Source organism: Bos mutus, chromosome 2 (genome assembly GCF_027580195.1).
Source record: "Bos mutus isolate GX-2022 chromosome 2, NWIPB_WYAK_1.1, whole genome shotgun sequence".
Taxonomy (NCBI): Eukaryota; Metazoa; Chordata; class Mammalia; order Artiodactyla; family Bovidae; genus Bos; species Bos mutus.
In genome coordinates this window covers 49,736,457-49,752,529 of record NC_091618.1, presented here as the reverse complement: position 1 = coordinate 49,752,529, position 16,073 = coordinate 49,736,457, and the positions used below count along the sequence as shown (strand labels likewise).

General features: G+C 41.7%; 1 protein-coding gene across 3 annotated transcripts in view; it reads right to left on the bottom strand.

Moving 5' to 3' along the window:
* Positions 1-5,577: 5,577 nt before the first annotated feature.
* The window catches only part of RFTN2 (raftlin family member 2), an 80,262-nt gene continuing 69,766 nt past the window's right edge, over positions 5,578-16,073 (bottom strand). For all 3 annotated transcript variants that reach the window (XM_070388763.1, XM_070388762.1, XM_070388764.1), the window contains one exon: positions 5,578-10,076. In XM_070388763.1, the coding sequence (XP_070244864.1) occupies positions 9,807-10,076 (270 nt within the window). In that variant the 3' untranslated portion in view covers positions 5,578-9,806. The remainder of the gene's footprint in view (positions 10,077-16,073) is intronic.

The following is a 16,073-nucleotide window of genomic DNA, read 5'->3' as shown; positions in this document are numbered from 1 at the left end:
ATAACAGCTGACATCCTGAACTTCTATCCATGAAGACAGTATGTCAGTTGTGTCAGTGTTTCTATGATTAATTACAGCATCAGCATTCAAAATTAGTAAAATACTCATTTTAAAATGAAATCATTTTATCCTGATTTGGACTTCAGCTATAAACCTTGGTAAAAACAGTTTATAATTCCATAAATGGTGTATTTACCTTAAATTTTTTTAAAATTTATTTTTGGTTGCACTGGGTCATTGTTGCTGTGCATGGGCTTTCTCTAGTTGCAGTGGGTGGGGGCTACTTTTCATGGAGGTGCTTGGGCTTCTTGTGGTAGCTTCCCGTTGCAGAGCACAGGCTCTAGGCAGTTGGACTTCAGTAGTCGCAGCACTCTGGATCAGTAGTCGCAGTGTGCAGCCCTCGGGCATGTGGGCTTCAGTATGCAGCACGTAGGCTCAGTAGTTGTGGCACATGGACTCAGTTGCTCTACAGCATGTGGAATCTTCCCAGACCAGGGTTGGAACCTGTGCACCCTGCACTGGCAGGCAGATTCCTATCCATTGCACTGCAAGGTCAGTTAGTCCTTTACCACTTTGTTTTGAATGGACCTCATGAAAGTCTGGAGGAGCCTGGTAGGCTGCAGTCTAAAGAGTCGGACACGACTGAGCAGCTTCACTTTCACTTTCCACTTTCATGCATTGGAGGAGGAAATGGCAACCCACTCCAGTGTTCTTGCTTGGAGAATCCCATGGACGGAGAAGCCTGGTGGGCTGCAGTCCATGGGGTCGCACAGAGTCGGACATGACTGAAGCGACACAGCAGCAGCATGAAAGTCTTACTCACTTAAAAATTGTAGTTTGTCACAGATAATAGGATTTTCTCTGACTTTGTATAACAGTGTCAAAGGAACATTCTCATTTAACATGATACTTTATGTAAAATAATTTTCTACATCTTTATAAACATTTGCTAATTTTAGTATTTTTGGTTTTCCTTAGTTATTCGTGAATGAAAGAAAATGTTAATTTCTTTTAAAAAACAAAACATTTAAAATATCTTGTTATAAAAATCAAGAGTTAAAAAAAAAAAAATCAAGACTTATATGAAGCAGGAATGATAGGATTTTGTGCTATTTCCCCTACTTTCCTCAGAGATAGATTGAGGGGAGTCAAAGGAACAAGGCAATCTCCGAGATGAAGAAACACTGGATATAGTCATTATTGCACTAGCAATGACATAGCCGCTTGACCCAATTTCAGAAATTCAATAGAATCTTTTTTCGAGGGTAAATTTTATTTAACTCCCCTAGAAAGTGTGATTTTATTTTAAAACCACGTGTATATTTATAGACAGAAACTGTTCTTGCCTTGATTTGAATTAATATTTAAACCACTTTTAAAAATGTTTGGTGCTTTTAGATTTTTAAACATTTTACAAAACAAGTGCAGATCTTGGATTCTGATGGTTGAGAACCATGTTAGTGGTTATATTAGTTTTCAGTGTCTGCTGTAGTAAATTACCAAAGACTTAGTGGCTTTAAGAATACAAATTTATTATTCTCTTACAATTCTTGAGATCAGGAGCTCAGAAGTTTTACTGGGCTAAAATTAAAGTCCCCATTTCTTTCTGGAGGCTCCAGGGGAAATCTTCTTTTCCTCTTTTAGCTGCTGGTGGCTGCTGGCATTATTTGGCTTGTGGCCCCATCATTCCCGTCTCTACATCATTTCATTGTCTTCCCTCTGTGGTGCCATTTCTCTCCACCTCTCCAAGGAGACTTGTAATTGCATCATCATGCTCACCTGGATATTCCAGGCTAATTTTCCCATCTCAAGATAATCATATTTGCAAAGCCCCTTTTGCCATATAATGTTATCGTCTTGAAACAAGTGTGAAAGTATTAGTTGCTTAGTCATGTCCGACTCTTTGAGACCCCATGGACTGTAGCCCACCAGGTTCCTCTGCCCATGGAATTCTCCAGGCAAGAATACTGGAATGGGTAGCCATTCCCTTCTGCAGGGGATCTTCCCAGCCCAGGGAACAAACCTAGGTCTCTTGAATTGCAGGCAGATTCTTTACCATCTGATCCACCGGGGAAGCCCAATGTAATCATCTTAGGGAGCCTTTATTCAGTCTACCATAGCAGTCCTCTTGAATTCACTCTGTTAATCTTAAAAAGTTCTCCATGCTATCAGTTCAGTTCAGTTGCTCAGTTCAGTTGCTCAGTTGTCTGACTCTGTGATCCCATGGACTACAGCATGCCAGTCTTCCCTGACGATCACCAGCTCCCAGAGCTTACTCAAACTCATGTCCATAGAGTAGGTGATGCCATCCAACCATCTCATCCTCTGTTGGAGTAGAAGGATGTGTGCTCAGCTTCTAAGAGGACTCCAAAATTACAACGTGTTGCTGAACAACCATTGGCAGAATGTTGGATCCCACCAAAAAAAGATACCCCACGTCCAAGGGCAAAGAAGCCCCAGCAAGATGGTAGGAGGGGTGAAATTGCATTTAGAATCAAACCCCATACTTGCCAGAAGGGCTTGTGTGCACCAGAACCCAGAGACCCCACCGAGATTAGGCCAGAACTGTGTTTGAGTGTCTCCTGCGGAGGTAGAGGTCAGCAGTGAACTGCTGCGGGGGCAGGGGCTCTGGGTGCAGTAGACCTGGATGTGGCATAAGCCCTCTTGGAGGAGGTCGCCATTAACCCCACCATAGAGATGCCAGAACTTACACAGGACTGGGGAAACAGACTTTTGGAGGGCACAAACAAAAGCTTGTGTGCACCAGGACCGGGAGAAAGGGGCAGTGACCCCACAAGAGACTGACCCAGAATTGCCTGTGAGTGTCCAGGAGCCTCTGGTGGAGGCGTGTGTTGGCAGTGGCCTGCTGCAGGGTCGGGGGCACTGAGTACAGCAGTGACTGCATGGGACCTTTCAAAGGAGGTCGCCATTATCTTCATTACCTCCACCATAGTTTGGCCTCAGGTCAAACAACAGGGAGGGAACACAGCCCTCTCCATCAACAGAAAATTGGATTAAAGATTTACTGAGCATGGCCCCGCCCATCAGAACAAGACCCAGTTTCCCCCTCAGTCAGTCTCTCCCATCAGGAAGCTTCCATGAATCTCTTATCCTTCTCCATCAGAGGGCAGACAGAATGAAAACCACAATCACAGAAAACTAACCAATCTGATCACATGGATCACAGCCTTGTCAAACTCATTGAAACTATGAGCCATGCCACGTAGGGCCACCCAAGACGGACAGGTCATGGTGGAGAGTTCTGACAAAACGTGGTCCACTGGAGAAGAGAATGGCAAACCACTTCAGTATTCTTGCCTTGAGAAGCCCATGCATTGACTTAATGTTTACTCCAACACTGGTTCTTTTTATTTCTTGCATGTTATCTACTTCTTTATGCCTCCCAGGCACACATGCTTGCTTCATTTAAGTCTCTGACTGAAAAAGTTGAACTTGAGACCATTTTCTGTAGATTACCATTTACTACATCCTCCTGAGATGCTTTGCCCTGAGCTTCTGAAGACCTTGTGTGCTTAGTCACTGAGTCGTGTCTGACTCTGCAATTTGAGATCTTTATAGGCACCAGAGTCCACCTCACATAACACCAAATATATTAAAATGTATCCCCATTTCATATTAAATATAATTTTTATATTAAAAATAAAAATTTAAGCAGCTTTTTGTAATTGATTTTGAAAATTTATCTCAGGTCTTCCCTGGTGGTGCAGTTCTTAAGAATCCAACTGCCAGTGTATGGGCCACAGTTTCGATCCCTGGTCCAAAGATCCTACGTGTTACAGGGTAGCTAAGCCCATATGCCACTGAGGCCATGCTCTAGAGTCTTTGAGCTGCAACTACTGATGCTGTGTGCCACAACTACTGAAGCCCGAGAGCCTAGAGCCTGCGCTCCACAACAGGAGAAGTCATTGCAATGAGAAGCCTTCACACTGCAACTAGAGAAAACCTGAGCACAGCAACGAAGATCCAGCTCAGCCAAAAATAAATAGATAAATCAATATAAAAAAAAAAGATTGGTTACTTTTTACAATTGGCTGTGGTTTCTCATTGGTCATCTCATATACCTTGGAATTGAGAAAAGCTAATCTACAAATTGTGTTCAAAGTTAAAAACATTTTTATGAATAAGAAAGGAAATAATGGTTTGATATATATTATGTCTTACAGCTGTTTAAATATTGCAGTTTTGCAGTTTTCATAGTTTAGGGCCAATATATTTTTTAACAGGTTTCAAATGTTTTGGGGGACCCCTGAAAAGTTCATAGGTCCTCGTTTTTAAAATGATCTGCTTATAATTTGATAACACAAACGATCTATTATTAGAATATTATTGCTTATCAACTATTTGCTCAGGGAAGTCTTCCCTGACCTTGAATATATTAGGTTTGTCTGTCATATGCTCTCCTAGCAAACTTTGCTTCCCATCAGTATTTCCATCAACTGTAATTACCTAATTATTTCTATTGTTATTTATCCACAATCTTTTTTTCTCTGCTAGCCTATTGAGAGCATACCTGCATCTTCTCACAGGAAATCTGTTCCAAGAGGAGGGTTTCATCCTGATGAGAGTCTGAATGCCAAAAACTAAAAAGCATTCTTAAAACATATCCTCCCTCCTCCACGTTTTATCTGGAACATCTGCCTTTAACATCGTATGTGCCTGTAGTGACAGTAGCGTGGTCTTCTGAAGACACAATTTGTTCTTGGCTGCTCAGCATCTGGTCTTGGGTCTCTGGCCCTTCTGGAGACCCTGTGAGCTACCTAATTTACTTGGCAAAATCGTGATGAATCTTTTTATTTACCACACAGAAATACATTTAAATGTTTAGCTGTTGTATTCATATGGGGTGGGGGGTTTGGGGGAGGTTCAACAGGGAGGGAACATATGTATACTTATGGCTAATTCACATAGTTGTATGGCAGAAGTCAGCATAATATTGTAAAGCAGTTATCCTCCAATTAAAAGTAAATTTTTAAAAAGGATGCTTTATATTTATTTATTCTGGAGTTTCCCCAGGTGTAAGGTTGTTCACCACACTAAACAGAACTTTGCAAACTTAAAACTAGACCTTTGGGTGGCGGGGGGGGGGGGAAATGGTTTCAACTTATTGAGCACCTAACCAGGTGTCAGGAACTGTGGTACATTTCCCACACCATTGCACTAAATCCTCATACAATTAAATTCATTTGTTACCATCCCCATTTTACCAGGAGTAAACTGAACCTCAGAGCTTCCCTGGTGCTCAAATGGTAAAGAATCTGTCTGCAATGCAGGAGATCTGGGTTTGATCCCTAGGTTGGGGAGATCCCCTGGAGAAGAGAATGGCAACCCACTCCAGTATTCTTGCCTGGAGAATTCAATGGACAGAGGAGCCTGGTGGGCTATAGTCCATGAGGTCACATGACTTCCTGACTAACACTTTTTTCTTAAACTGAACTTCAAAGTAGCAGTTCAGTGTCCACAGGAACAAGCAAGCAGGGCCAGGGTCTAAACTCCGTCCTGGCTCCAAAGCTCAGATTTCTTCGTTTGATATCCTACCTCATATGTTTCTGAGCATTGCTGCTACCTATCCTGGAAGACTTCTTTCTTATAGGATTGTGTTAGGCAGGGTGCTCATAACCAAGAAATGGTGTTGAGGAAGGAGACCATGCCCCAGGGATGGTGGGATGGAAAGTCAGGAGGAGCCTGGGACACCAAGGAAGATGCTACTCAAGCCCAGGTCTGCTGATTTCTGGTCTTGTTACACAGAAAAGCAAAACCTTATTTGGTTAAGCCACTCCAACCCCACACATGCTGCCTAACCCACATCTATTGCAGTGCCGGGAGTGGTTCTACTTTTGAAACTTTGAGGTGTTGAAAACAATTCTTTCCCTGAGGATTAGTATCCCCTTTATGACACAAAGGAGTTGAAATTGTGTTTCTTTTTTTTTTTTTCATAACCAACCTAAGAAATTCTTACATTAGAAAGCCTGGACTGTGCTCGCTTCGGCAGCACATAAACTAGAAAGCCTGGACTTCAAATTTCCCAGATGTCCGTGTAGGTGGTTCTTGGCTGCCCTGCCCAGAGCCAGGTCTCCCGCTGGCCAGGCACAGCAGTGATTAACGGGGAGGGCACAGTGAGTGCGTGATTGAAACTTGGAGGGTCAAACTTCCTTTGAAAGAAATGAAAAAAATTCAAAGTTTCTTTCCATGTAGGCAAATCTTCTACTTCCCCCAGCTGTTTTAGGGTTTTTTGGTCTGTGACATTAGCATTTCTAGATTGCTGGTTTCTTCAGCTTCCAAGTCTGAGATATATGAGCCAAAAATAAAACCAAGAAGTTCACCACTGGTTGTCTTATATTTGTTTTATGTCTAATCATGTCAGAACTGGCTTTATAAACTTTGGGCTCTTGCACAAGTAAAATTCAGTCTGCTAAGTCACTTCAGTCGTGTCCGACTCTATGCGACCCCATAGACGGCAGCCCACCAGGCTCCCCCGTCCCTGGGATTCTCCAGGCAAGAACACTGGAGTGGGTTGCCATTTCCTTCTCCAATGCATGAAAGTGAAAAGTGAAAAGGAAGTCGCTCAGTTGTGTCCGACTCTTCGCAACCCCATGGACTGCAGCCTACCTGGCTCCTCCATCCATGGGATTTTCCAGGCAAGAGTACTGGAGTGCGGTACCATTGCCTTCTCCGAAAATTCACTCTAGAGGTATGATAAATTGCCACGATTAATACTATTTAAATAGATATGGTTCTGATGGTTTGCATTTAGCTTGTTTTCCTACATATCCACCAGTGTATTTAGATTTAACATTCTTGGTTAGAGACTGTCCCCGCTGTTACCACCTACACCATTTCAGTGCTCACTTGAAATTTAGTCATCCCACACAGGGAATTGCTGGGGCCCTAGAAGTTGAGAGGAGGAAACCCTTCTTAATCATAATGCTGAAAGAGCCGTGATACTTCCAGCCCAGAGGAATGGTAGTGAGATGTCCAGGTAGTGAGGAAAGGCTAGGAAGGAGACAGCTCCTGAGCTCTTCCAGTACGAAAGAAATGCAAATGCATCTGGTACATTTATAGTCAAATACATAAACACCTGGTCCTGGTAAAATAAACAATTTGGAGATAGTTGTGATATGGACTTACCATAGCTTGCCTCCTGCTTCTATGGGTGTCTGAAGGCCCCTGAAAGCCCTGAGTCTCGTAAAGAGAGTGATGTTTCTGTTGTCTTTAAGTGACATTGATAGAGCTGCTGCTTAGCTCAGTGGCTATTTCTCTGGTGATTAGGTGTTAAATGCTGTCCATGGAAATAACAGGGGGATATCCAACCCAAATGGGATGGAACTAACAGGTGGCTGTGGAGACCTTAGACAGAAGTGCACATATGCTGTACCAAAGGGGGATGGCAAAACCTCCCACCAACATATATGATCTCCATACTTTCTCATCATTATAACTTATGCTAAGTCACCTCAGGCGTGTCCGACTCTGTGCGACCCCAGAGACGGCAGCCCACCAGGCTCCCCCGTCCCTGGGATTCTCAAGGCAAGAACACTGGAGTGGGTTGCCATTTCCTTCTCCAATGCATGAAAGTGAAAAGTGAAAGTGAAGTCGCTCAGTCGTGTCCGACTCTTAGTGACCCCATGGACTGCAGCCTACCAGGCTCCTCTGTCCATGGGATTTTCCAGGCAAGAGTACTGAAGTGGGGTGCCATTGCCTTCTCCGATCATTATAACTTACAAGTATTAAAAAAAAAAAAAATCACATGCCAGAGCCCCTAAGGAATTACATAGCATTATGAAAAGAACTGACTGTGCAACTGGCTGATAACTATAAGGTTAGTCACACGTAACTCCTTAGGCATATACAGTCCAAGTTTTGTTACTTTTTGTTTTTTAAAAGATAGAGTTACTTACTTATAAGGCTCTAGAACCACCTGGTAATTATTTATTCACTATCATACAAATTTGTCACATAACTTATGGGTGAATACTGGAGTAAATGCTTATAGGCTTTCAGGGTACAACTACTAAGACTATTCTAATATTTAAAAAAAAATAAGAACAGATTAAAAACAAACTGTGAAAAGAAAGCATTCTTATGCAAATTTAAAAAAATTAAAAGCAAGATTTCTGAGTTTTTCTTTAGCCAATATAAATTTCTATCTCTGTCTTTAATACATCAAATTCCTTCTGTATACTGACAGAATATATACCAGAATCTCTGCCTGTTGTAAACCCTGCCTTTGGGAAAAACGGTCCCATTTTCTTGAGTTTATTACCTGTGTTTCATAACTCATGGCATTTTGTGGGCTCCAGCAGCAGTATTTATTTCTACCAAAAATTCACCAACTCTTAAATATGGAACTCAGTTTCTCTAAAAGTAAAAAAAAAAAACATTTCTGCAAACAATATTAGTAGCTGTTTCCACAGAATAGTACTGAGCAGAATATTCTATGTTCCTTTATACATACAAAGGTAATGCTTGTGCATGGTAGAAGCAGAATAATTGCACATCAATCTTACCATAAATTCACGGAGATCAGTTACACCATATATTTGATAACATGTAATACATACCTGTCATATGTGTAAAACATATTATGAGCATTAATGTTCATTAAGACAATAGCCCAATAACAAATGACATTTTGTTATTCAAATGATCTTATAATGTCAACACCAATGCTAATAAAAATATATAATAGGCTGAACTCATCAACGGCACAGTTGTAATTCATTTGAAGTTTCCCACATTTCAAAGTCTTTCATAGATAAAATGAAATTCTTCTATTTTGTAAAATTTTAATCTTTACCTGTTAAAGGTTTGGCAAGGCAAAGGTTCCCCTGTTAGCAGAGGAAAAAAAGCAGAGATGGAACAAATAGGTCACCATACATTTCACATATGTTGTGAGCACCTCTTTACTCCTGTAGGACTGAAAATTCTGGGTTTCCACATTTTTCATGCTTTAGCAATCAAAATAAAAGCATAATTTACATCTAGATAGATGTAAAATGCTTCAGTTTTCATTTAAAATTGGTGTTTCCCTTTTCAGCTATTTACAATTTTAAAAAGAGAATTAATTCTGTCTACTAAGGTTTTTAAACATGGACATTGTAAGTTCTTTTCGTATTGAATTTTTAGGGATGAGGCTCCACTCTATTTCTAGACTATTAGATGCAAGAAAGTTTAAGCTTGATGAATCAGTACAATGTTGGTAACATGGTGACCCTTTTTTTAAGGCGTTAAAAAAAAAAGATTTTTTAAAGGATATTTTAACAAATAAGGATTTGCTTTGTTTATACATGCCATACTTAAAGACAAAACTTGGATTAATTGTTATATTCAGGAAATAGGTATTTTATTAATTAGCCCTTTATATGTGCATGAGAGAGATAGGGAAAGAGAAAATTTTCAGCTTAAGTAAGACTCTAACTTCCTGAGAATTTTCTAATTAGGTAAAAATACTGATTGAGATATTTAGTTGTCTTACCAGCAATGGTAAGAAAAATATACTTTGCATATTCATGAGAAACTGAAGTACATTATCGGCTAATATCCTAATGAGGCATCTGTTTAAACATGTTTTAGTTGAGAAAACTGTGAAACATGCTTCTAAATTTACAAATATGTTGGTTACTCTTCCTTGCCTAGGAGGTTGAACCAAAGTTTATGTAGATTAGAGGAAAGCCTGAGTCTGGAAAGATTCAAAGTATCCCATAAATGCAGATAAAGAAATACAGTAAAGTAACTTGGGAATTACTTTAATAATTATTTACAGAACGTCTGTCGCTTTCCTTCTTTGCTCACATACAAGTGACCTGAGTTACTCCGTCTTCCTGGTCAAACTGTCCATCATCTAGTTCCCGCAGGACGCTGTCACTGTTGCTGAACCCGGAGAAGCTGCTGGGCTGGGCTGGCCTCTTCTTCATCCAGCATTCTCTAGAAGGGGCGAGTAGGCACTCCTCAGGTGGGCTTCTGCTCTCTGCAGGCTGTAACAGGTCTGTGTCCAAGCTGACGCTCCTGCTTGGGACTTTACTCCTGTCTTCACCTTTCACGTGCCGACTGCCTTTCCTCTGAAACACAAGAGATTAGCAACTAGGAGTTAGTAAAAGGCTGGGTGTCGTCCTGCCCCTCTATTCTAGCTCTCTGCCCGCTTATCTTCCAAATCCTGCTCCTCTTCAAGGACCAGCTCAGCGCCACCCTCCGGCCAGGTGAAGGTGTGCTCCCCTCTCTGTTAATAACTGTCTGTGGCTTCCTGGCCCACCATTCTCCTTGTTGTCAGGTTGGTTGTATGGCCCTATCTGGGCCCTCAACAACACCTCTGAGGAGAGAGACCTGTTGAGATCATACTTTGGGGAACAAAACAGATAGAGATATACTTGAAGCTTCCGTTTTTCATCTTGGTATTTGCTGGGATCTGAGCAGCAGAAAAAGTGCCTTAGAGGCCACCTCACCCCCATTTCTATAGGAATAGTCTGCACAGATATTTCAGATAGAGATCATATTGGAAGAAGGGGTGCCTTTCCAGGTGGGGTGGACCCCTCTCCTTATCCTGCTACAGACCGCTTCTGCCTGGCATGGTAGGATTGTTCAGCGACAGGACCAGCTCATTCTGCAGGCTGTCTGAGAAGCTGTAGATATTTTCACTATGAAATATTACTGAGGCCTGACCACGCCCTTGGTGTGGTTCAGAATAAAAGGACATGGTTTTCCTGCCAAGGAAACGAAGTCAAACAAAGATATCTAAGTCAGTAGAAGAAGAGCTCAGGGAGACAACTTTCATGTTCAGACTTCTGATGAAATTTTCTTATGGGGGTTTCTTTAATACTGACAACATGACATATATTGGATCATGTGCATATACTTAGGCACAGAAACTGAATAAAGATACATAATAAAAGAGTGAAAAGTGAAAGTCACTCAGTCGTGTCTGACTTGTTGCGACCACTATATAGTCCATGGAATTCTCTAGGCCAGAATACTGGAGTGGGTAGCCTTTCCCTTCTCCAGGGGATCTTCCCAACCCAGGGATCAAACCCAGGTTTCCCGCATTGCAGGCAGACTCTTTACTAGCTGAGCCACCAGGGAAGCCCATAAGATAAAAAAATTTTAAAGCCCAGTATTTTCCATATATCAAGAGTTTATTTTCTTAAAGCTCATTTACATGTTAGCTGAGAACTGGGATTACATTTTCTCAAATGTGAGAGGTAAAATTACTAAAATAAATCAAAAAACCCTTAGGAAAAAAATATAGAAGTCAGATTCCTAGGCTAGTCTTACAAAAGTTTGTTAGACCACAGATTTGTTGAACTACCATGTATAAAATACAAAAGTATTTTCTACTGGTTTTCATGGCAAATACACAATACAAACAAGCAGCTGTATTGAATAGAATTTTATGCTAGGGAATGTAACCACGGTTGACGGTGACTGACAGCATTGTTTATATAGGGAGATGAAGGCTGCAGTGTGCTGTCTAGAAAGGAGTGTGTTGGCAGCTCATCATTTTCTTGGCTGGTTACCTGAGTCCTTGGGCAAGTTTAAAGGAACAAATCTGCCGTGGGACCTGCCTCAATAAAGGCCCACCCTCATGTCTCAAGTCAGATATAACTTGATGGTGGGGACATTTTCATTTGCATTCATCAAGTGCAAATATTAGATCTCAAATCTTTTTCTTTTTTATTCTCACTCACCAGATGTACCGAGTTTAACACAAGCAGTTGAACCTGACAGATTTACCCTTAAGGTACAGAAGTTGAGAATGGCATGTTCTCCCTGGTGTTGGAATGCTGCTGGGTGAGGACAGAGCCTTTTGGCTGCAAGCAGGCCTGATGGGTACTGCTCCTTTCTCAAGCCTGGCTGCTGGCTCCTTTCCCATATGCACAAAGGATACACTCACTCCGGAATGACCTCTCCTGTTGCCTGAATGAGACGGGAAGGAGGGGTGCCTGGGAGCACTTGGCAGTCTGGATCTTTCCTTCTTCATAAGCACCGGGGCCAAAGGTAAATTTTGCAATAAATTCCTTATTGTGTATCAGCCAATAGAGGCCTACTCTCACATGCTCAATGAGAAATTTCTTAATAAAAATTATGTATTAGTCAGGATAATAAGATAGAGTAATTCACTTTTAGATAAGAATTAATAAGTAAACAACCACCAAATACAAATTTCAAATATTAGAAGATAATTAAATACCTAACTCTAAAAAAGATTAGAAAAAACTCTGATCCTCAGAAAGGCTGAGGACAGGAGGAGAAAGGAGTGACAGAGGATGAGATAGTTGGATAGCATCACTGACTCAGTGGACATGAGTTTGAGCAAATTCCAAGAGATGTTGAAGGACAGGGAAGCCTGGTGTGCTGCAGTCCATGGGGTCACAAAGAGTCAGAAACAACTTAGTGATTGAAAAACAATAACAAAAAATGTCACAACAAATGCTTTTCTTTTTTTACTAAATGACTATTAATAAATACATCTTCAGCAATGATATTGGCTCCCTTACTCCACATGAGAAGACTCTTGAGAGTTCCTTGGACAGCAAGGAGATCAATCCGTCAATCCTAAAGGATATCAGTCCTGAATATTCCCTGAAAGGACTGATGCTGAAGCTAAAGCTCCAATACTTTGGCCTCCTGATTCGAAGAACTGACTCATTGAAAAAGACCCTGAAGCAAGCAAAGACTGAAGGCAGGGGGAGAAGGGGATGACAGAGGATGAGATGGTTGGATGGCATCACCGACTCGATGGACCTGAGCCTGAGCAGCTCTGGGAGATGGTGACGGACAGGGAAGCCTGGCGTGCTGCAGTCCACGGGGTGGCAAAGAGTCAGACACAACTGAGCGACTGAACAACAACTCCACATGAAATAATAGCTTTTCCAACAAATCAAATTGCAATGTTCTTATAACTTACAGTGTAGGAGACGGAAACCTGACCAGTCCATGAAGATCATCCACTCGAATTCCTCCTTCTACCAACATGGGACCCAGAAACAAGATGGTATTTGTCCAAGGTCAAAGGGTAGTTGGCTTTGAACTGGAACCTGAGTGTCTTATCTTATTCTTTTTACATTATTCACTATGCAAAAATGTGAGTAGATTTACGGTCAAAGATTTGTATGTTTCTCAAAGATTTCCAATTACAAAAATAATACATGCTTAGTGTAGAAAGCCTGGTAAAAACAAAGAAAAAAAGCAAAGCCTATCCACAATCCCATCTCACAGAGATACCACTGTTAATATTTGGCATGTTTTACTATGTATGTATGGGCTTCCCTGGTGGCTCAGTGGTAAAGAATCTGCCTGCCAATGCAGGAGACACATTTGATCCCTGGGTGGGGAAGATTCCCTGGAGAAGGAAAATGACAACCCACTCCAATATTCTTGCCTGGGTAATCCCATGGACAGAAGAGCCTGGCGGCCTACTGAAGAACTGATGCCTTTGAACTGGTGCTGGAGAAGATTCTTGAGAGTCCCTTGGACAGCAAGGAGATCAAACCAGTCAATCCTAAAGGATATCAACCCCAAATATGCATTGGAAGGCAGATGCTGAAGCTCCGATACTTTGGCCACGTGACACAAAGAGCCGACTCTTTGGGAAAGACTCTGATGTTCGGAAGGAATGAAGGCAGGAGAAGAGGGCAGTAGAGAATGAGATGGTTAGATAGCATCACTGACTCAATAAACATGAATTTGAGCAAACTTTGGGAGATAGTGGAGGATAGAGGAGTATGGCATGCTGCAGCCCATGGGGTTGCAAAGAGTCAGACATGACTTAGCGACTGAGCAACAACACTGTGTATTTGCATATGCACACAAAGAGATGTATAGCTCACTTTTGCACTTAGCACTCACTGTATTTTTAGTATTTCCCTATGTTATAAAGAGATTTTTCATGCTACATTGCTAGGCTTATTCCTATAGGTTCTCAGAATTCATACGGGTTCTCTTTCTTCTGATATTTCACTATAAATTTGGGGAGATTCTATCAAGATTTGCATGCAGATCTAATGCCACCATTGATAAAGTCAGTCAGTTTTGTTTTGGTTTTTTCACTGTGCTGGGTCTTAGTTGTGGTATGAGGGACCTAACTCCCTGACCAGGAATTGAACCCGGGCCCCCTACATTGGAAGCACAATCTTAACCTTTGTACCACCAGGGAAGTCCCCAACTGATCAACTTTTGAGAATCATCCTCATTTACTAAAAATGAGTTACCTGTTTCAAATACATGAGACTCAGTGACAAAGCAGTTGCATTTAGGGTGCCCTATCAGTCTACCTTTCACTTTCCATACATGATGTCTTAAAAACATAAGCAGAATTATACCAGCAATTATAAGATATCGCATGCCTTGTATAGTGTCATGATGGATAGAGTGGAAGAGTACCTAAAAAATATGATTTATATAGCAATAAAAACATGGAGTGGACATTCAGGATTTCTCCCCTTTGTGTGTTTCAGGCTTGAGGGAGGATTAGAAAGCCACTGAAAGGCTAAGTGTAGCTCTAGTACCAGTTAGAAGAGTCAGAGGCTTTGAATCACACAGAGAAACCCCACAGAATATGCTTGCTCACAAAGTATGTTTCTGGGTCAGGTCATCCAAGCTTGGTGCTGTAAAAATCAGTCAAGCCTGGGAGAGGAAAAGGTGTGGACAATGACTTTTCCAGCCAGTTTTCTTATCCACCTTCTCCACTGCAGTGTAGGCCCATGACCCAATCAGATCCAATCAGAGTCCTTCTCTGGGATTGCTATATTGACTCCAGGATAATGAAGCTCTTTCTGGACTTCCCTGGTGGTCCAGTGGTTAAGAATCCATGGGTTCAATCCCTAGTACAGAAGAATTCCACATAGAGCAGGGAAACTAAGCCTGTGTTGCCACAACTGCTGAGTCTGTGCTCTAAAGCCTGCAGCATGTAGGATCTTATCTCCTTGACCAGGGGTTCAACTCAGGTCCAGGGAGTGAAAGTGCCAAGTCATAACCACTGGACCAGCAGAGAACTCCCTGAGACTGGCTTCCTTTAGTCAGCATGCTTTTTGAGATTGCTGTAGTTGTTCAGTCACTGAGTCGTGTCCTACTCTTTGTGACCCCATGGACTGCAGCATGCCAGGCTTCACTGTCCTTTACTATGTCCTGGAGTTTCCTCAGACTCATATCCTTTGAGTCTGTGATGCCATCCAACCATCTCATCTTCTGTCGCTCCCTTCTCCTTCTGCCCTCAACCTTTCCCAGCATCAGGGTCTTTTCCAATGAGTCAGTTCTTCACGTCAGGAAGCCAAAGTATTGGAGCTTTAGCTTTAGCATCAGTCCTTCCAGTGAATATTCAGGGTTGATTTCCTTTAGGACCAACTGGCTTGATCTCTTTGCTGTCCAGGGGATTCTCAAGAGTCTTCCCCAACACCACAGTTCAAAAGCATCAATTTTTTGGCACTTAGCCTTCTTTATGGTCCAACTCTCACATCCATATAGTATCGCTGGAAAAACCATAGATTTGACTATAGGGAACTTTGTCAGCAAAGCGATGTTTAGGTTGGTCATAGCTTTTCTTCCAAGAAAAGAAAGTGTCTTTTAATTTTGTGACTGCAGTCACCATCCACAGCGATTTTGGAGCCCAAGAAAATCTGCCACTGTTTCCACTTTTTCCCCATTTTTGAGATTAATCCACGTAATTGTGGCTATTAAGAGTGTATGTGGGGACTTCCTTGGCAGTTCAGTTAAGACTCTGGGCTTCCACTGCAGGGGCCGCAGGACTTAATCCTGGATGGAGAACTAAAATCCCACATTCTGCGTGGCCAAAAAAAGAAAAAGGGCACATATGTTTTTATTTCTAAGTAGTATTTCGTTGAATGGAAATACCACAGCTGTTTATCCATAAATCTGTTGGAGACATTTGGATTGTTTCCAGTTTTGGGAGATGATGAATAGAACATTCAAACTTTTATGTGTAGCTTTTTGTGTAAACAAAAGTTTTTCTTTCTCTAGGGCAAATGTTCATGAGAGGGATTGCTGGGTCATATCTCAGTGCATGTTTAACCCCATAAAAAGCTGCGAAATAATTTTCCAGAGTGGTT